The following is a 21,338-nucleotide window of genomic DNA, read 5'->3' on the forward strand; positions in this document are numbered from 1 at the left end:
TTATTACCTGTACTTACATATAGATTGTACTTTCGATGCTCTTCTGTAGGGGTGTCAAAATAGCCCGAGGCCCGATACCCGGCCCGAACCCGCCCGTAAAATTTGCGGGCTTGGGCTTTACAAATCAAGGCCCGTTCGTTTTTCGGGCCGGGCCGGCCCGGCCCGGAAAATTACGGGCCAAAAGCGGGTTCGGGCCGGGTCGGCCCGGCCCGGCCCGTAGGCCCGATTAAAAAAATAAATTATATGTATAAATATATATGTATATAGGTAAATATAGATATACATATATATATTTCACACATATTTGATCATATATATACATTTATTCAATCTTTTATATATATATATATATATATATATATATATATTTTATAATGTATATACATATATAAAAAATATACAAATATTATATAATAATAGAAAGTTCTAAAAACTAAAAACTTGTTTAATACTAAATAATTCAGGATATAATATTTTCATAAATGATATAATCAAAATTATAATACTATTAGTTTCAAATACTTATTCCAAATGAAAAATATAATAAATTATCATTTTTAAAAATTTATTACCATATAAAATTAAAAAATTTTAAATTTAAATTTATATTAGATCAAAATATATAACTTTGTAATCTATTTTTTATTTTTTTAATTATCACGAAATGTACTAAAATTTTTTGTATTTTTATTATTTTAATTTGTTTATAATTTTTTAAAAAAATTTTAAGCCCGAAACCCGGCCCGAACCCGAAAAAAGCCCATAGGGCCGGGCTCCGGGCCGAAGATTTTAGGCCCGTTGGTTTTTCGGGCCGGGCCGGCCCGACCCGTAAATATTCGGGCTTGTGTCGGGCTCGGGCCGGGCTGGCCCGGCCCGGTGATTTTGACACCCCTACAAAAGGTCTATGTAGCGCGCGCGCGTGTGTGTGTATATAGCATCATATTCCAAATTAAATGACATCTCTGTCTGATAAATTTTGGATCTTGTGTCTTTTTTAAAAATAAAAAAATAAAATTCCCCAAATGTGTTTATTGGATATAGGGGGCAGAGTTAGTTAGAAGATAATATTTTCATGCGGTGGATTCATTGTACAATGGAGCGAGACTCGTCTTCGGTTTTCATTGCTTCTTCCCACACAATATGAACCCCGTCATATTCGTGTAAACCATATAAAAACAAAAAAATTATTTAATAATAGTTTCTACACTTTTATTCTTCCATATAGTTTCTACACTTTTTTTTAATTATGATTTACGTTTTTTTTTCTCTGGAATTTATGCATCTATTTAAAAAAAACATGAGACTATTGAAGGTGGTTTTCTTGTATCCGACCGGACATTCACTCGGCAGAAGCCCCGGGATGTCTCTGTCGTCTGTAACATTATTCGATTAATAAAACTATTATTATCTGACTAATAAAAGTGTTTAGTTTTATATATGAAGAATGGCTTCGTGTTACCACTGTTGAAAGCAAGCAAACCACCACGTGAAACCCTCTCTCTCTCTCTCTTGCCCGTCATCTCTGTTTCGAGCTGCCCTTTTGCCCGTCATCGGACACTTGCCCCTTCTGCATCTCTCTCTTTAGTCTACTCTTCTGCCCCCCCTCTCTCTCTCTCTTTCGCTCTATCTCCACAGACATCAATTCCCTTTTTTGACTAAAATTCCACGACTGGGTTAATCTATTCCCAGTGAATCTCAGTCCTTTGCTGCAAGGTCATGCGCCAATCTCCTGATTTCGGGGGTTTTCCCAGTGCTAGTCCCTGCATTTTGCACCGGATTTCTTTGGGGTTTCCCCAGGGTATGGTGGTCTGATCGAGAATCCTTGCGTTTTGCTTCTCATCCCCTTTCTCCGGTCGGTGGTTTCGGGAGATGGGTTTGGAAGATATTGGGGCCATTAAAGTGAAAGATAGTCTGCGATCGGAGAAATCAGATGAGAGTAAGAAGAAGAAGAAGAAGAAGAAGAACAATGTTAATAATAGCAATGGAGTTGAGGAAGAAGCAAGTGGGTGTTGGGTCAAACTTAGGTTTATGATGGGTTGCTTACCTTCAAAATCAGATGTTGATGGTTCCTTGAGTGGTACTACTAGCACTGGTACAGTTTTTTCCCCTCTTCAGTTCTGAAAAAATTTTCCTTTTTTTTTTTTCTCTCTAGCTTTTGTGGGGTTTCCCCCTTGATCCATTTACTTCTTTAATTCGAGGTCGATGCACGTCTTGATTACTGAAGTTTCTCGCTTGATGGGTGATAAATTTTGAGCTGAAATCAACTTTGATTGTTCTTGTGTCTGGTGTTTCTACAGCTGTTATCCGATATATGTCTTTCTATCCAGGGACTTATGTTTCAGAACCAGAGTTGTGTTTACTTGATAGTGTTCAGTTAGTTTTCTTTTTCTGTCCCAACTTCAGCATCTGTGTCTGTGTCTGTCTAGGGTTTTCTGTTTGGGAGCCTGGGCCAAACCTTCTAAGGGTTGTGTAGGTTGTTTTAGTTTGATATCATCAGAAATAAAGTGTTTGGTTGTCTTATGGGCATATACCACTTGGTGTGTAATCACAAAAATCATCATAAAGCAGTTGCAGAGAAAACATTATGATAGTTTTGTAATGACGGTTGTATGCTCTTTTGTTTTTTCTTTCTTTGATTACTCACACAGTGGAAAGTAAGTCAGCAAATGAGAAATCAAGTGACCAACCAGTTCTTCATGTTTCTTCGACGACGACGACTAGTAATGCTGAGAGCTCTTCGTCAACTCCGATGATCAGTGAAGAACTGAAGGTTTCTTCTCACCTGAGGAAGTTTACGTTCAATGATCTGAAGTTGGCGACGAGAAATTTCAGACCAGAAAGTCTTCTGGGAGAGGGTGGTTTTGGTTGTGTCTTTAAAGGATGGATTGAGGAGAATGGCACTGCTCCTGTTAAGCCTGGAACTGGCCTCACTGTGGCTGTCAAAACCCTAAATCCTGATGGACTTCAGGGTCATAAAGAATGGCTTGTGAGACCCTTTTGGCTTCTCTTTTTTTTTAAAAAAAAAAAACATTTCTTTTTCATTACTGTCACATATTATCACCACATGTTTCACATCAGGGTTAAATGATGACAGTGCTTGAAATCCTCTTTTTGCATTGCAGGCTGAGATTAATTTTCTCGGTAATCTTGTCCATCCGAATCTTGTTAAACTGAATGGTTATTGCATCGAAGATGACCAAAGGCTGCTGGTCTATGAGTTTATGCCTCGAGGAAGTTTGGAGAACCACCTTTTCAGAAGTAAGTAAACCATAAACTTCTTATCATGTTCATGTCTTTTAACATGTAGTCCATCGGCGAATACATCACTAGGCCCGGTCTTTGCGTCTGTACAATCCAAATTATAAAAAAGAAAAGCGAACCGATAGACTTCAGTTATCTATTATTTGATACTGCAAGTAATGTTAGGGTTTGGCGGATCAATAGGGGAAAAGTCTCACATTCACCGTTCTATCTAATGGAGTTCTTTGTTGTAAATGTGTTAAAGGGCATACTTGAGTTTCCCCCTTCTCTGTCACTGTGATGTATTTTTATGTATAAGTTGTCAAAGTTTAATTTTTTTCCTTGGGCGACGGCTGTGTGTTTTAAAGGGTCTTTACCTCTTCCATGGTCTATCCGGATGAAGATTGCACTAGGTGCGGCAAAGGGTCTCAGTTTCCTCCACGAAGAAGCCCTAAAGCCAGTTATATACCGAGATTTCAAAACTTCGAACATCTTACTTGATGCAGTATGTATAGCTTGTAGATATATGCACCCCCTGTTACTGTCAAACATTTATATTTTTGGTCCCTTTCGTGCCCTCTAACATCACGAATTCCCGTTTCAGGACTACAATGCAAAACTATCGGATTTTGGGCTTGCAAAAGATGCTCCTGATGAGGGCAAAACCCATGTCTCTACTCGAGTCATGGGCACATATGGATACGCTGCCCCCGAGTATGTCATGACTGGTGAGTCCTGTTTTGGGTCGGTTCTTTCATTCAAGTGCTGGTGTGAGTATAAGACAGAACATGATCTATTACAATGCCTTGTACTGATTTTTTGTGTTCTGCTATGTAAATTTGTGTTGCTTCAGGATAGATAGATAAGATATACTTAACCTTGTGTTTTTCATGGTATAATCTCCACAGGTCACTTGACATCCAAGAGCGATGTTTACAGTTTCGGGGTGGTTCTGCTCGAAATGCTGACGGGTAGAAGATCTATGGATAAAACCAGGCCAAACGGAGAACACAACCTAGTGGAATGGGCAAGACCGCATCTCCATGACAGGAGGAGGTTCTACAGGTTACTTGACCCGAGGCTCGAGGGCCATTTCTCCATTAAAGGAGCACAAAAGGCGACGCAGCTTGCGGTGAAGTGCCTGAGCCGTGACCCTAAGGTTAGGCCAAAGATGAGCGAAGTGGTGGAAGCCCTGAAACCACTTCCGCATCTGAAAGACATGGCGAGCTCCTCCTACTACTTTCAGACAATGCAAACCGACCGTCTGAAAAGTGGGTCAGCTCGGTTAGCGTCTAGAAACGGCCAACATGTGTTCCGGACTCTGTCTAGTCCTCATGGCTCTTCGCCCTATCGCCATCAGATTCCATCTCCTAAGCCTAAAGGATCAACCAATTAGCTTTCTTGGTGATCAAGGAGATATTTTTTTTACGGATTCACATGATTTCGTTATCCATTTGAAGGTAAAGACTGTCGAATGGAACGGGAGAACGACAGAAGCTCATCTGGTTCGTTCTTCCATTGCTGAAGCTTCTGTCTGGAAATGGTTAGAAGGAGAGAGATGAAGATGTAAAAACGTTTATGTGAAAGAAGCTTTTCATGTTGACTGACTGGTGTTAATTAACACTCTCTCCCTGTAATGTGTAATCCCATATTTTATGTTATATTATAATGTTTTCTACTTGCTATATAGTAACCGTTATTCAATTTTAATTTTATTTTATTTTCTTCCCGTAAACTTCATTTTTTTCACGACCATGGATTTTTTTAGAACTTTTTAAGTTTTTGTTCTTGTATTTTAATTTAAAATTAAATTGCAAACATAACAATGCAGTGTCCAAAAAAATAAAATACTCCATCCACCTGACCTAACGTGGCATCCGCTAATTCTCAGAGAATAAATGGAAGATTTAAGCAGTAAGGGATATTACCAGAGGCAGCAGCTGGGCCAGTCAATTGCTCTAGAATCCAATAAAGCCCAACTTAGGATCCTGTAGGGCCCAGTAAAAAGCCTATTTAATTTATACCCAGAATCCCAGGAAAAAAAATATCAGACAAAAATCTGGGAACCTAAAATTTGATGAAACAGGCAACCACACAATACTCATTAAAAGAATGTAATAAGAAGATAACAACAGGTCAAATTCCCTTGAAAGGCCCAAAAAACGGAAGGTTCTTTATAGGTTTCATCCCGGAGACGACGATCCTTAAATCTTTTATTAATTTTTTTTTTTATTTTCTACAAATCCAACACCCAACCCAACGAGATCAAGGAAAAGCTCAGAGCATATAAGCCCTTCTTTGTCCAAAAAAGGGGGGGAAAAAGAGAGAAGAAGAAGCCATGAAGGAGCAGGCACCCAAACCAACAGGAGTCACTGCCACTGGGATTTCCAAGATCAAGGCTTGAGGGCAAGAGCCAGACCAATCTTGGCGCTCTTTTCTATGGCTTTGGTGTCAACCTCTCCAGAGATGGTGAAGAAAGACTTGGGGCGCCACTCGTGCTGGATGAGGGCACTTGCTTTGCCTGCATTGTTCACTCTTGCCTTGACAGCGGTCAGTGGGTCGAGGGCGTGCTGTGTTCCCACTGTTATGGTGTTCTCGTTCGTCGAGAAGCTGTGGCTCACCTCTGCTCCTACTGCTGTGTTGCTCAGTGGGTTCACTATGTGGTAGTATGATGCATTCACTGTGTCTCCCTTGTCGTTCCTATCATTATACCCGAAACCCAGATCAGACCCCCCCTTGAATAATTTCTTTCTTCCAGAAAAAAGATCCATTATGTTATCAAATCATCATCAAATGTACTTACAGAGTGAGGGAAGCAATCAAATCGTCCTTGGTGAAGCTCAGACCAGCATTGCACTTGGTGAAATTTCCAGTTTTGGTATCAAAGGAAACATCGGTACCAAGGGCTAAGACGTTGGTGCCAACTACACCGGAGAAGTTCACAATCGGGTTGGCAGTCAACCCAATGCTGGTGCTGATGCCAGCGTAATCATGTAAGTACTGAAGCTCAACCTGTTAGAAGATCAAAAGGCAGTAATCTGAAGTTAGAAGCATGACCCAGTAGAACAAATGAAAACAAGAAAACCCATCTCGGAATAAACATAGGCAGATAGAGAAGATGGTATGAACACTACCTTGCCAGATCTCTGATCAGGCACCTTGAAGCTAAAGATCGACTTCAGCCCAGGGGCGGGCTCATCAACCGTAATAGTGGTCAGAAGCTGCAATCGTTATACATACAGGTTTCAGAAAAGGGGCAAAATATTAAAATGAAAAGCTGCATGGTAAACAATCATCAATACAATATAGCCATGAGAAATGGACACACACACAAAGAGATCATGGCGAAAGAACTAGGAATGACTCGGACAAAGAAGAAGCTAGACTGCTAGAGAACGTTCTTACAGTGGAATCCGTGCCAACTTTGATGTCAGTTGTGATATTCTTGTTCTTCAATTGGGTAGCTACATCAGCCAAGAATACGTCTCCTTTCTTAGTTCCTGTCGAAGTGATAGCCTAACAAAGTGAAAGGAAGCACAAAAAGATGAGTCAGTTCATGAGAAAAGATGGTCAAGACAGAAACACAATGTTGCAGAACATAACATTCATCCAGCCACATGTAAACCAACTAGGACAGTATTCACATTTCCGATTCTAAGTCACAACGGGCAAGCTAGGCTTGGCGGTTCAACGACTAAGAAATAAAAAATGAATATGAAATAATGCATGACAAGGAATGCAACCCATCTCCTCCAACAATAAGAACCTGAACTCAAAACGGCCAACTATAAGCATCACACATACACATACACATACAGGATGAAGAACAGATTACAAACCATCAAAATGAAGAATGACAGGAAGAAACTTACAACACCGGTTGGAGAGTAGGTAGTAATGGTGAATTTCTGGTCGTTCTGGTAGTCCTTGTAAAGAAGATCTACAATCCGTGGAAATAAGAATTCAAATATTTGACAACTCAACGAAACAAATACACACAACAGAGGCTGCCTTACATAAACGCAAGAACACGAGATTGATAATGCATATAGATAGACATTTTCAGATCCACAACGAAATAGAATCGATGCAAAACACAATCTTGAGTATCGAAAACTCTATCAAGAGTGACTCAGAACCCAGAGAATCATTCGAATCCCCACGAAATCCAAATCATCAAGCACCGGAAGTTTATGCATGTATGCACGACACTGATACCGACGAACAGTGAGAGAGACCCAGATATAGAAACTAAGAATTTGTGATAATCCAAAGCACACCCAGATGAAGAAATTCTAAAGAGCACACCAATTAGTCACTACCCGATCAAAAACACAAAATCATTAACACAGACATAAAAGGGGACGGATTGAGAGGAGGAAAGAGCGAGTACCTCTGGCTTTTTTGCCGATTTCGGTGTAAAGACCAGGACCCTTGGCCATGATTGCTTGTGAAGGGCGACGGAGTTGAAGTCTGGAATCGAAATCGGAGAGCACGGAGAAGCTGGAAATGTGGTAAAGAGAGAGGGAGCCCTAATTCTTTTTTTATTATCGGAGAGGGGTTTCCTGCGTCGACAGTTAAATTTTAACAGCCGTTGGATCGAGACCCTTAATCTGTTTTCTCTCACCACAGCCGTCGATTGAATTTTCACTGACCGAATATATATTTTCTTTCCTTCCATCCAAAATATTTATTTTTTCCTGATCGCTCGCTGCGTTGAGAAATGAAAAAGCTGAAATTTGTTAATATCTATGTCATGTCGTGTAGCCAATATTACGGTCCATGAGATTCACCCAAGGCCCAAATACAAAGAAAATCACCGGAAACAGCCCATATTGTGTTGATGATACTGCATGTATACATATATATATACAATGCACCGTCAGGATGACGTGTCAATGACATGGGAACCCATTTGGCATTTTCGTGCGCATAAAAGTTGCGTTTATTTTAAAATAAGGAATGGTGAAAATTACGTGTCGATGAGAGAGAACGCATTTGGCGTTTTCATGCGACTAAGAGGTTTGGTGATGCATGGAACTCACAAAGGACATTATCTTCACCTAATTTCCCATCTTTGGTGGTTAATTATACTAAAATTTCGGTTTATTATAAATAAAAAATCAAAAATAAGTTGAGAGAGAATTGGTTAATAGACACATATAAATAGCTATTGCCGGATAGATTTTGGCTGTCCCTATACATAGAATAAGATCCATATATGGTTCATCCATCGATTTGTTTCTTCTTTTGATTGTCAGATGTATGGTTGGATGAAAATACAGTTTTTCTATTTATGTGGTTTTTGTCGGATAGACTTTGACTAGCCCCACTGTACTCTTTTATCTTCGATGAGCATGCGAACTCATCCCCGCTTTTGTCTCCTGTTTTTAATGCAAATCACAAATTTTCCAAAATCTGTTATTTTTATATCAAACAATTCGCCTATTTAAAACCCTCGAAAGAGTATCTCACTCTCAACACACCCACAAAGATTTTTTTTATAAAAAATGGCGAGATTTCCTGTTTTGTTATGTTTTGTTCTTCTGGTCACATTTGCTGTTGTGATCAGCGTCTCATATGCCGACCATGAAGTCGTGAAGTCTAAGGATTTGGAAATCCAAAGCGAGGATGGCGGTGATAAGCCGACCAAAGTGAAAGGAAGTGACATTGAATTAGGGAGGAAGAACAATCAGGATGTTGATTCTAATGATGACGATGACGATGACGACGACGATGACAAGGAACATAAGAATAAGAAGAAGGGTGGTCATGATGATGACGATGACGACAAGGATGGCAAGGACAAAAACAAGGGTGGTCGTCATCATGGTGATGAGGTAAATGCGGATGAACATGAGAGTAAGGATGCGGGGACATATGAGCTGAAGAAGGGCAACATGACAGTCAAATTTACAAATTGGGGTGCCTCAATCATGTCACTCATCCTCCCTGACAAGCATGGTTTGCCAACCAATCCACTTTCCTTCATATTCATATATATATATATATATATATGTATGTATGTATGTGACCATATATATATACACGTGTGTCTTGTGTAATTTTTCAGGGAAGATGGGAGATATTGTTCTTGGTTATGATAGCGTCAAGGACTACATGGTAAGAAGATTATCATCTTCGTTTCATATATGCGTATATTTACATATACATATTCGATTTTGCTAATTTTATATTCTTTTTGTTGGGCAATCAGAATGACACGGTGTACTTTGGAGCCACCGTAGGTCGTGTTGCAAATAGAATAGGAAAGGCTCGATTCAAATTGAACGGCAAAACCTACAAGACCGTTGCAAATGAGGGCAAGAACACACTCCACGGTAAGCAGCCATTCCTCAATTTAACCCAAGTTATTTAAATCTATCGACCGAAAATATATACTCATATATATATATATATACACATGTATGTATGTGTGTGTGCATGATCAGGTGGAAAGAGAGGATTTGGTGATGTTGTGTGGTCGGTTACGAAGCGCAGGTTCGATGGCAATACACCTTTCATTGTCTTCACCTACACGAGCCCTGACGGTGACCAAGGTCCCGAATTCGTTTGATTATTGCAATTTCGGCACAATTAGTTGTTTTTTTATTGGTTGTCACAATTATTAACATTTTTCTGTGTGCATGTTCGTACGTGAACAGGGTTTCCAGGGGAACTAAGAGTGAAAGTGACGTACAAACTGGTGGGAACAAACGAGCTGAGAGTGGAAATGGAGGCAAAACCAAAAGACAAAGCAACGCCGGTGAACTTGGCTCATCACACTTACTGGAACTTGGGAGGTCATGACAGCGGCGACATCCTGTCCGAACAAATCCGAATCCTGGGTTCCAGATACACCCCCGTCGACGGCCAACTCATCCCCACCGGAAAAACCCTACCCGTCCAAGGAACCCCCTTCGACTTCCTCCATCTCCACCCTATCAAAGACAAGATCAAGAAGCTTAACAAAGGGTGAGTCACCATATTCATCAAGAATCCATCGTGTACGTATTCACGTTCTTGTATTTAATATTCTAACTCTTGGCATATATACGTATGCAGATATGATATAAACATCTGTCTAGAAGGTAAGGCGAAAAGGATCAGAAAGGTGGTGGAGCTCGTGGACAAGAGATCGGGAAGGAAAATGGAATTGTCGGCGAACCAACCGGGCCTACAGTTCTACACGGGAGGACAACTGAAGAACGTCAAGGGGAAGAATGGGGCCGTTTACAAAGCTTATGCTGGATTGTGTCTGGAGACTCAGGGCTACCCTGATTCAGTTAACTACAAGAACTTCCCTTCGCAGATCGTCCAACCGGGCAAAACTTATAAGCATGTCATGCACTTCAAGTTTTCTATTGTCTCTTAGTCTATAATTCTTTTTCTTCTCCTTCCGACAACCTTAATTCAATGCAATATTGTAAGTTATATGCTGTTTCGAACACATGTAAAAACTCGTCGAGGATCGTCGATTGATGTCCAATAAACAAGTCCATGCATGGGTTCTAATGCACAATGCTAAAACCGTAAGGTTTCCAATTGATATACGGATAGTCCACGCATGATAGTAATGCTAACACGACCTCTACGGATAACCAAGGATAATATACGCAAACATATTACACTACTTTTAATATTTTGTTTTTTGGTTTAGTGGACGACCGTCGATCTCTCTTACAACGTTACGTAATGATATTCTTAGGTACAAACAAAACATATAAATAGCCAACAAGAACCCACAAAAGGAGATTGCACCTCTCCTCTAATCTCTTCTACAAAAATCTTATCAACCATGGAAAAGATCCCAATCTTTGTCGCTCTCTTCGCCCTCGTCCTCATCGTTAGCAAGGCATCAGAGGCGCACCGAGTGGGAAAATTCTCGGAAACCATTAAGGACGTTGACGAGGCGAAGATATTGATGGATGAGTTGAAGGAGAAGGAGTTGAAGGTGAAGGGTCTGAAAACGGAGGTTAACTACCTGACCAAATCGGAGAAGATATTGGACAAACTCATGGAGAAAAACCTCAACGACAAGGACATCCAGACTCTGTCCACGACCCTCACTGAGTTCCACACCGAGTGGTCGGTCAAGGCCTCTAACTCGGTCGTGCCCATGAAAGAGGTCAAGTACATGTCCCTCATCGCCAAGATCTTGCAAGATTTGAAGAAGAGACTCGACCACTAGATATTTTGTGTTTCATCGATTTTCTGGTCAATTAAGATGAAACTAGGTGTTCCGAGCCATGGTTTTTTGGTTTTTATTAAATTGAGAGGAGACCAAATTTGCCATGCATGATGATATATATATCATTTACGTATAATATTAAGTTGTGATTATGAATTCTGATTTAAGTTTTTTCACCCACATTTCCATACAGGTATATATTCTTGCTTATTTTTCCCATTTTGTCCCTTTGGTCGACCACTGAATTTACGTTACAGTCCCATGTATACATATATATATATATATATATATATATATATATATATAAGTTATATTATTCCAGCAGGTAAATAAATTTGAAGAGCATATTGGGTTTTGGATCAGTACGTTGAAACAGTACAAATTAAATAGATCTAACGTGCAAGAGACATTAATGACGGAAACACAAATTTTATTTAGGGGTTGACCTCATCCATCCACATAATCATGTGCTTTTCAGCAATATTCTTCTTCCCTCAGCCATATAATATGCGATTTGCGTACTATAATCCCTGTACTGTACCCCACATGACATGATCTAGATAGTCTAGCTATGAAACTGCAATTTCTATATGTATATGCAATAATTAACTTTTTAAAAATCCGAAAATCCCCATGAAACAATTTTTTATAAATATTACTGATATACATATGTTATAAATGTATGTGATGTAAATAAATTTTATATATAATAATATTCTCCACTAAGAAAATTGCTGAAAGAGAGGCAAAGGTGGTGGTGGTGGCCTTGAGAAGTCGCATGGATAGCCCAACAGAAGAAGAGAGAAGTGCGGAATAATTAGATACGTATTATTATGATTTTTTTTATAAAAAAATTATATCTGAATTTTTTTCTCTTATTTGTATACATATTTATTTATATAAAAAAAAAAATCCAAAGATGCCATTGAGAAGAACCCAAAAACCATGTAAGACCATTTCCGAAACACACTGCTTCACTTCTCTTTGGCTCTTTCCACTTTGGACTGCTTGCATAGAATAATCTCTCGGTCCCTCGAAACATTATATCTTATATACATCTCCAAAAAAACATTATCTTATAATACTTATCGTCTTGCATGTATTTTCTGAAAATGGAAATCTGAATGATATAATTGCATAATTGGGAAAATAGACAGTTTTTTACAAGGTTTTAACTAATAGTTATTTTCTTAACCACCGTAAAATTAGTATGAAATAAAACCGTCAGATACGTACGTGTCACTGTACGAAGAATCAGAACCATGAGACATCGAAAAGGGAAAAAAATGTACAAAACAGTGAGACATTGGAGTCCTTTCAACTTTGTACAGTCGATGAAGGGGAGAGAGAGAGAGAGAGAGAGAGAGAGAGAGAGGCTGATGTTGCCTTTGTCTCTGGCTTCATCTGAATCTCGGGGGTCGGCTCATGTGTTGTGAATATGACACTGCTACCCTGATTCAGTTAACTACAAGAACTTCCCTTCGCAGATCGTCCAACCGGGCAAAACTTATAAGCATGTCATGCACTTCAAGTTTTCTATTGTCTCTTAGTCTATAATTCTTTTTCTTCTCCTTCCGACAACCTTAATTCAATGCAATATTGTAAGTTATATGCTGTTTCGAACACATGTAAAAACTCGTCGAGGATCGTCGATTGATGTCCAATAAACAAGTCCATGCATGGGTTCTAATGCACAATGCTAAAACCGTAAGGTTTCCAATTGATATACGGATAGTCCACGCATGATAGTAATGCTAACACGACCTCTACTTTAATCTCACCATATGTTTGTTTCAAAGTCATGATTTTTTCTTCTAAGTACAAGGATACGGTATTACTCAAGTCATATACATTCGATGCATATAGATATATTAGATACATATGCATGCAATTGCAATTTTGTTTTGGTTATGCATACGCATGGTATGTTTATTCTACAAAAAGAAGTGCTTATACAAAGCAACTTGCATAAAAACCCACGACCACTCACATACTATGGAGACGTTAATATACGTAGGAGAAAATTATCATGTTAAATACGTACATATCTCATATGGTTTCATGTTGTTTCAATGGACTAGAGCTGGAGTCCCACTTCAAGGCACATGCATCTGAAATTTCCTTATATATAGTGTACCATGAGAAAGAAAAATATAATGGAATTGGCACACAAACTTAAAATAGGATCCAAATTTTATTTCCTTTTTTTCTGAATTTTATTTCTCAATAAAAGCCGATGAACAGAAAACTGCAACTGCATTGAAAATGTAAGAATGCAATCGGTATATATGGTGTTTGTTGTGAGAAAAATAAAATATTTTTTTATTGAGAAATACCAATAAAGTATCATACTAAATGATGTGTTGAGTGTCCCCTATACACCAATACTCTACAAACCCAATTCAATTGAAAGCAGTAACATGATAATATCAAAGAAAATAGAATCGAAAAGGGGATGAAGAGATCCATCAGGTGAAGTGGTGGGGCTGGGGATGATGATCGGGCCATGCCCAGTAACCAGCCGAGGACGACGTCGTTTCGTCGAACATGTTGCAGAAGCTCTGATCTTCCTGAACCATCTGGTGGTTAGTGGCCGAGGAAGGGAAGAGATCTTTGATAATGTTGACAGCTTGTGTTCTCGACATCTCCAAGTTTATGTCCGAACTGTTGTTCTCTGTGCTTCCATTGTTGCTCCACGAAGCCTCTCCTCCTCCCCCTCCCCTTCTGCTCCCTTCGTTACGCTCTTTCTTCTTCAGCACCACCAACTGTTACATCATTGATCGTGCTTAACCAAATTAATTATACATATCACATTCATTTTTCTCTTCATAACGTACACCCTTTTCTTTTGGTATTATTTGTATATTTTCTATTATTTTTTTTTAAACTTATGGTACGTAATATATGTCTACTTCCGAGGTTAAACACCTTTTTTTTAATGGTATGGGCAGAGCTTCCGACACATGATATCACAGACATAAGAGAAGTAATTAATTACTTAATTAATTCATTAAATATTGATCAAGAATCTTATATGGTTATTTAACTAGATGAATTTATTGGCTTTTGACAAACATCTTAAGAGTGTTGGATCAAGCGCCTAACAAATAATTAAACTATTTCATTTTTTTTAGGGAATTAAAGTCTCCTATAGGTGTGTGTGTATCATATTCATAGTTAACGCTGGCTTAAGAACCTCCCATTAATTACCACTCGATGATGATAACATATTATATGCAATATATATGGATGTATATGTATATATATGATAATTTCCCTTATATATAACTCCAAGAGTTTAATGGATTGGTTAGATCGTATATTATGCATACGATGACGAAGATATAATTTAGATACTAATATATATATATATATATGTACCTCGGCATTGAGTTTCTTGTTCTGGGCATGAAGAGCATCGTTGTCGGCTTTAAGGACCTCGAACTGTTGCTTGAGAGCTTCGTAGTCTTTCTCGAGCTGCTTGGTCTTCCATCTGGCCCTTCTGTTCTGAAACCAAATGGCAACCTGTCTCGGCTGAAGCCCTAATGCCTTCGCCAACTGCATCTTCCTCTCGGGCTCGAGCTTGTTCCCCAATTCGAAGCTCTTCTCAAGCGCCCTTACCTGTTCTAAGTTCAGCCTCTTCTTCTTCTCTCCCAGTAGCTGCGATCCATCGTCTGACAGATCTTCTTCCGCTTCCTCCTGCCCATTTGTCGTGCTCTTTTGGGTTTGATCCCCACCCGAAGAAAACGACATGGATCTGTTCATCATGTAGTTTCCTCCTCCTCCTCCTATGACAATATATATGCCACACGCACAAGAACAAAAAAAAGGTTGAACCATATATATATATAGTAATTCGCAGATCATTTTGGACCATTCGATAGATTCTATCTTCAAAATATATCTATAAAATTTTACATGTAATATGTAATATTTAACATGATCTAGAGAACTGAAGTCAAGAACCAAAACATATATATATGATCCCCCTAAACAAGATTTGATATTGATTGATAGTACTAGAGAGAGAGAGAGAGAGAGAGAGAGAGAGAGAGAGTATGGATATACCGTGGAAGAGCTGAGGAGGGCAAGAGGGGAGGGAGGGAGGAGAAGTAAGGTGACGACCATTGTCTTCATGGAGTTGTTGGAACATAAACCCATGAGGAGGAAATCCCATATTCAATCTCAATCCTGCTTCGATACTGCTGCTTTGATCGTACATATATATATTCACTCTGTCTCTCTCTCAATTTTCCTTGTGATTATATATTTTTTTCCGGTGAAGATCGATTGTTCGACTGTTTGGACAGATCGAAGGATGTGTGTGTGTGTTGGGTGGGTTCTTGGAGTTTTCTCAACTCCTCATATGAGCCTCATGCTATTGCCACCTTTTAACATATATACATATATATGAAGAGGACATGAGAGAGAGAGAGAGAGAGAGAGAGAGAGAGAGAGAGAGAGAGAGATCAGTTCATGGGTGGTTTCCCCGACCCATCCTCTAAGCCACTTATCAAAGTTCTTTTCACATTAAATTTTAAAAGTTTTTAAGGTAAGTTTTGTGAATGAATAAATGGACCCTTTAGATATATACTTCGAATTTATTACCCTTTTTTTCATTGCTGTCTTGGTTTTATTAATATTATTAGATATATCTGACTAAAAAAGATGTAATAAATAGACCGTCCAATTGTAGTTGACATCACCACTCATTGGCCTCCAAAGAAAACATTCTACGGGACAAACTACTGTCTTCCCTTCACGGTGGTAAATGAATGCACCACCTGCAAAATTACAACTACTATTTTTTTTACACAATTATAGCTACAATTTTTACATTATATATATATATATATGTATATATAGGCTAATAGTGATAGTAAAAACACACCATGGTCGATTTGTTTTAGGATGTTGGTACTTGGTACAAGGGACTGAGTTTTGGTTTTAGCTTTTAACCTAAAGATATATATCACCAATATAGGGAAAATAACCAAACTAGTCCATCATTTCAAATCCTTTGAACTTCAAAGACACTTAATTAGGGGTATCATATATATATTCATGAATCATGATAGGAGTTGATATGAATGCAAATGGATGACTTGTCTTTTTTCAGTCCCCTGATGGGTTTAGCAGGGGAGGAGTTTGATGAGGATCCAAGGTGAGATGTGAAAGATAGACCCACCCCTGCCCTGTTGTCATATCTTATGCACACAAAATTACAAATACAAAAAAACGAATACTCTGTATTTCTAAAACATATACTGAAGGGGTGTGGGTCCTACGATATAGTGCCTTAGACCTGGCCAACAACAAGGTCTATCACATGCTCATATTGGAAAAAGTGGGAGATGGATCCACTGTGGTTGTGGTTATATATATTCTTTGCTCCTTGTAATGATACGATTCATATATATAATGTATTTATTATTCATATTCATATTTAAAAAAAAAACAAATGTATATAAAATAAGAGATCAAGTCTGAAGCTTCTCCAACTAGCTCCACTGCTCCCATGTGCCCTGCCTCCTCTCCCCTCTTTCTTGGGATCCTCCATCTCTATTTCTCTCTCTCTCTCTCTCTCTCTCTCTCTTTTATTTCTAGTGGGTTCGTTTACCCCTTTTCTTTAATATTTGTTTTTTAGTTTATCTATTATACATGAGGTTTTTTTTTATACGTACAAAGCTGAGAACATGTTACGAGAGAGAGAGAGAGAGAACTTTCTGTTGAGGAAAACCGAACCGAAGTACACAACCGAATCAATCAACCAAACCAAGATGACGTTAAGGCTTTCTTCTCCAGCAAGCAATGAGCAAAATTGCACGATCAAAAGGAAGGTTTGAGAGATCAGAGGAAAATCTCCATGATTCACTCTAATGCCTTGATCGTATCCTTGTATATGGCAAACAATATATCTCCTAACGTATCTTCCTTTTTTTATGGACAGTGAAATGTCTATATTATGTAAAGAACATATTTTGAGAATAACATACGAAAAAGCATTTTCTTTTATATGTTCTACACGAACAACTTGTCTTTCTCTTCTTCTTCATTCTTTGTCTGTGACAGCTACTAAAGATTTTCTGTAAAATCTTTACTTTCGAATTTTCAAATCCGACCCAAATGCGGAGAAATGGTTTTGGACGTTAGATAATTGCATTAAGAGTGATTAATGATTAGCCATAAACAATTTTCACGTTCGTTCCCAGACGAGATCTATTACATAACATTTCAACGAACCTCGTACGGTATAAGATAAAAGATAATACCATCCATTTAATTATTGATCTTGAATCAAACCATAAATAATCGTTAATCAAATAAGATAAAACTTTATTAAACCGTCACATGCCGGCCCCAATATTTGGGCTCAAAGCTTTGTGGCCTTTGCCTCAAGGCCCACCCAATTCATTTGTAACATTACAAAAGCCCAATTTCCGTGGCCCATCATTTGGATACAGTACGGCATAATTTCAAACACGCACCCAGAAGTTAAGAACGAATTTGCTAACAGGCACGAACAGAAGGATCTAAATGAATTTCATGATATTAATTTCACAAAATTTTTAACACAGTAATAATCATGCAAAGAGATGGACGACCTCCTCAGATATAAATTCAGACAAACGATAGGAAATCTAGCACAAAATGCAATAATAACAACCTTGTTTTAAACATTTTAAAAATTAACAATCCCCGTGATTAGGAAAAACCAAGTCCAATGCAAACAGATGAAACAAACCCTAAATTTAGAACCCGAAACCCTAGGTCGAAAACCAGGTTTGCATGACAGGAGAGCAAAATGAAGAAGACGCTTACTCTTCGTCGTCCTCGTCTCCATCACCACCCGAGGCTTTCTTGGAGGCAGCTTTCTCATTCTTTCTTCTTACCCGACCGGGACGGCCACCGCCAAAGGGACTGGTCAATGCAAAGTCTATGTGTTTCTGTGAATCGACTCTCACCATGAACGACGGTATGTTCACCAACTGCTTACCAACCCTACAGAACAACATATTTGTGTAGCACAAATTGAATATATATAACCTCCCAAAGCATATTCACACAAATGTTCAAGAGCAATGCATCACTAAAACAATATAATGAGGCTATATCTCCTGTATAACAAAAAATGGTAGCTGGGTTTGAACGCTTTTCACGCCGAATTGGATTAGTTTGATTACATAGGTTACACACAATCTATGATAAACTGGCTTACTTCAGTTCATATGGCTACGTTTCCTCAGGACGACAATTTTGTGAAACATACAAAAAAAAGTGGCAGTGGGTTATATACAAGCGAGAATGCATACCTGATATGCCTCTGTCTAATGAGAACACGAGCATGGTGGATGGACTTTGCCATACCGGACTTGAAGACGAGGGTCTGGAGCCGGCGTTCAAGGAAGTTTTCAACAGTCAAAGCCAAGACATAATCGAGCTTGTTCTGGCTCTCGTCAAGGAGACCAAAACGGTTCATTCTACGGAGGAGAGCCTCACCCTCAAAGATCCTCTTTGGATTCTTCTCGTCGAGAGTGAGTAGATCTCTTGCAGCATTACGGATGCGGCTAAGCGCATATTGTACTCTCCAGAGCTCACGCTTGTTACGGAGACCATACTCTCCGACGAGCTTCAATTCAGCATCCAAACGCTCCTTCTCATATGGACGACGTGGTTTCTTGAAGGTCTTCCCATCTGAACACATTGTCAACCATTCGACATCATTGATAAATGTCCAACACATCTAAATCTCAGATTCATGAGGTATTTTGTGAATGCCAAAACATCTTACTATCCAAAAAATCAAACACGACAGCAAAATAGACAGTGGAAAAGATTCACAAACTTTTCGCAAGAGAACCAGTCAGTCCCCCACTAGATGACTCGCATGACTGCTCTACAATCACTAATTTAATGCTGAATATTCCACACATAAACCAAATTACTACAAGTTCTATTCTCTCGAAGTAAAAGTTAATGGTATTTTTGGCAAATACTCTAGCTTTATATCGCAAGGTTCGATCAATTCCTAAAGCCCAGGATCTCGCACAACAAAATATGCTACAGCAGAGCAAAGTGAACATAATCACTCCAAGGTTAACCCAAATTTACAGAGCCCAGTCACCTAATTCGCTGCCAATCGAGTAAAATTGCCGGGACAAACCCTAATCGACCAAATCGAGAATGTGTTCGAAGGCAAACTAAAAAAGAGACCAAGCATAACGAAACGCGACTTACAGTTGCGGTAGTAGCTAACGTTCACCATCTCTTCGTCCCCGTCTCCTCACAGACAGAGATTGGATAAATGGAGGGCAGAAGCTCGGTGACGGGAGAGAGAGGCGCTTGGTAACGACGACAACTGCACTTATTATTACGCTTAATGCGAAAGAACCCTAAACCCTAATGGGCTTGGTAGCGCATATCTCTTCTTAATGGACCAGGTTTTAATCTCCATATATGAGCCTCAACTTATTGATGGGCCTACCACAATAGACCCATGTTAAATGAAGGGACTGTTTAATACGGAAATTTATTTGTTACCCTGAAATTTCATATATTTAAAATTGTACCCCTGTATTATTGGTTTATTCAAACTTCTGCCATCTATACGAATTATTTACCAGGCATGCAAAATCAGAATATTCAAGTTATCGTGGACTGTGTTGGGTTAGTGATTTAGTTTCAGATAAATGCAAATTTTAATTTTAAAATTTTATTTATGCATTAATCATGTCTTTTTTTTGTAAAATGGCAATTTACAACGAGTAGAGTGTGTGTATATATATATGCGCCCATATATACGTGTATGGGTGTGAAATGTGAACAAGTTGACATGATGCAGATGACAATTAATCAGAGTCCACGTGATCACATGGACCCACGCCTGTAAATTTATTTTATTTCGTTTCATCATTTGGTAACTCTTATCATTGGGTCCAGTGTGTCCTCATGCCATGTCGCTTATTTGACCGACCCGACAAGCATGGGTTTTACTATTATCCTTTTTTCCCATTTTCCAAAATGATTATAACATTCTTAAATAAAATTACTATCGTAATATCTCCTCATAAACATCAATATACATTTACAACAACACAACATCCATTTGAAATTCCTATTATTTATTTTAGTCATAGGACTCGATTAAAAATTACAATTATAGCAATATACTTAATCATGTAGATTGATATTTTATTGGAAGAACATCAAATCAAGTACATGTCAATAATTAGAAGATGAGCATGTGAAAGTGGGTAATTGCACATGTCTTATCGATCCAAATTTCTTATAAGAAAATACGCATTGTTTTTTATTTTATTCCAACTTTCAGTCCGATATTTTATACGCATATAATATCTTGCGTAGATGGTAGTCCTCTTAAAAAATAATAAAATTAAAATTCTCCCATTTTGTTCTATTGTATCCTAATAATTATCAGCAGCTTGTTAAAAAATGCATCGTGTATTACGAGACATTAATATCTTTCGGTGCCTATTTTTTTTTAACTAGCAATACTTATTTCAAATTTGATTTGTAAAGTTTAAATATAGCTTAATTAGGGATACTTATCTGAATTAGTTATCTAATATTTTACATTATATTATAATAATTAATTTACTAGTAAAAAAATGGTTTTATAGCCAATTTAATAGTAAAAATGGAGAGGAAACAAAGAATGAAACAGATGAACAACTATAACGAAGGAACTTACAAATGTTAATCAAATAACCATTAATCAATAATTATCTTTTGTAGAACCTTTTAATTTTAGAAAATTACCATTGGAAAAAGGGGCAAAAAAGGCGATACTTTTGCAAACCCAATTAGCTTTTCGTCACGTGCCTTCCGAGAAGGAGCACATGCATGCTTTTTCCCCCCCACAAAAAATAAAAAGAAAATATCTTCC

The 21,338-nt window shown here is 38.3% G+C and overlaps 6 protein-coding genes across 7 annotated transcripts; 3 read left to right on the forward strand and 3 right to left on the reverse strand.

Moving 5' to 3' along the window:
• Positions 1-1,495: 1,495 nt before the first annotated feature.
• LOC104802416 (probable receptor-like protein kinase At5g15080) lies at positions 1,496-4,925 on the forward strand. The gene is made up of 6 exons (XM_010526022.2): positions 1,496-2,092; positions 2,649-2,986; positions 3,123-3,258; positions 3,609-3,745; positions 3,845-3,968; positions 4,149-4,925. Exons 1-6 carry the CDS (start codon positions 1,870-1,872, stop codon positions 4,634-4,636), a joined length of 1,446 nt encoding a protein of 481 aa, XP_010524324.1. The 5' UTR covers positions 1,496-1,869; the 3' UTR covers positions 4,637-4,925.
• A 433-nt stretch (positions 4,926-5,358) lies between these two features.
• On the reverse strand, positions 5,359-7,772 carry LOC104802417 (mitochondrial outer membrane protein porin of 34 kDa-like). Its single transcript, XM_010526023.1, has 6 exons — positions 7,634-7,772; positions 7,113-7,180; positions 6,646-6,756; positions 6,375-6,461; positions 6,044-6,252; positions 5,359-5,940 (listed from the first exon to the last, which is right to left on the reverse strand). Exons 1-6 carry the CDS (start codon positions 7,680-7,682, stop codon positions 5,634-5,636), a joined length of 831 nt encoding a protein of 276 aa, XP_010524325.1. The 5' UTR covers positions 7,683-7,772; the 3' UTR covers positions 5,359-5,633.
• A 721-nt stretch (positions 7,773-8,493) lies between these two features.
• On the forward strand, positions 8,494-13,128 carry LOC104802419 (aldose 1-epimerase). Of its 2 annotated transcripts, XM_010526026.2 has the most exons (7): positions 8,494-9,204; positions 9,314-9,363; positions 9,458-9,581; positions 9,693-9,800; positions 9,906-10,215; positions 10,306-10,552; positions 12,919-13,128. In XM_010526026.2, exons 1-7 carry the CDS (start codon positions 8,751-8,753, stop codon positions 12,979-12,981), a joined length of 1,356 nt encoding a protein of 451 aa, XP_010524328.1. In that variant the 5' UTR covers positions 8,494-8,750; the 3' UTR covers positions 12,982-13,128. The 2 variants fall into 2 exon arrangements, with proteins under 2 accessions (XP_010524328.1, XP_010524327.1); XM_010526025.2 differs by lacking the exon at positions 12,919-13,128 and having other exon boundaries at positions 8,496-9,204; positions 10,306-10,762.
• Positions 10,999-11,648, forward strand: LOC104802418. Its single transcript, XM_010526024.1, has one exon. It carries the CDS (start codon positions 11,039-11,041, stop codon positions 11,429-11,431), a length of 393 nt encoding a protein of 130 aa, XP_010524326.1. The 5' UTR covers positions 10,999-11,038; the 3' UTR covers positions 11,432-11,648.
• Positions 13,129-13,721: 593 nt separating the features above from the next.
• On the reverse strand, positions 13,722-15,835 carry LOC104802420 (homeobox-leucine zipper protein HAT7). The gene is made up of 3 exons (XM_010526027.2): positions 15,500-15,835; positions 14,813-15,219; positions 13,722-14,196 (listed from the first exon to the last, which is right to left on the reverse strand). Exons 1-3 carry the CDS (start codon positions 15,651-15,653, stop codon positions 13,900-13,902), a joined length of 858 nt encoding a protein of 285 aa, XP_010524329.1. The 5' UTR covers positions 15,654-15,835; the 3' UTR covers positions 13,722-13,899.
• Positions 15,836-18,015: 2,180 nt separating this feature from the next.
• On the reverse strand, positions 18,016-19,835 carry LOC104802421 (40S ribosomal protein S9-2-like). Its single transcript, XM_010526028.1, has 3 exons — positions 19,670-19,835; positions 18,745-19,126; positions 18,016-18,433 (listed from the first exon to the last, which is right to left on the reverse strand). The coding sequence occupies exons 1-3, from the start codon at positions 19,695-19,697 to the stop codon at positions 18,250-18,252; spliced, it is 594 nt and encodes a 197-aa protein (XP_010524330.1). The 5' UTR covers positions 19,698-19,835; the 3' UTR covers positions 18,016-18,249.
• Positions 19,836-21,338: the final 1,503 nt, after the last annotated feature.

This window comes from Tarenaya hassleriana, unplaced genomic scaffold, assembly GCF_000463585.1.
Source record: "Tarenaya hassleriana unplaced genomic scaffold, ASM46358v1 Cleome8, whole genome shotgun sequence".
NCBI classification, from domain to species: Eukaryota; Viridiplantae; Streptophyta; class Magnoliopsida; order Brassicales; family Cleomaceae; genus Tarenaya; species Tarenaya hassleriana.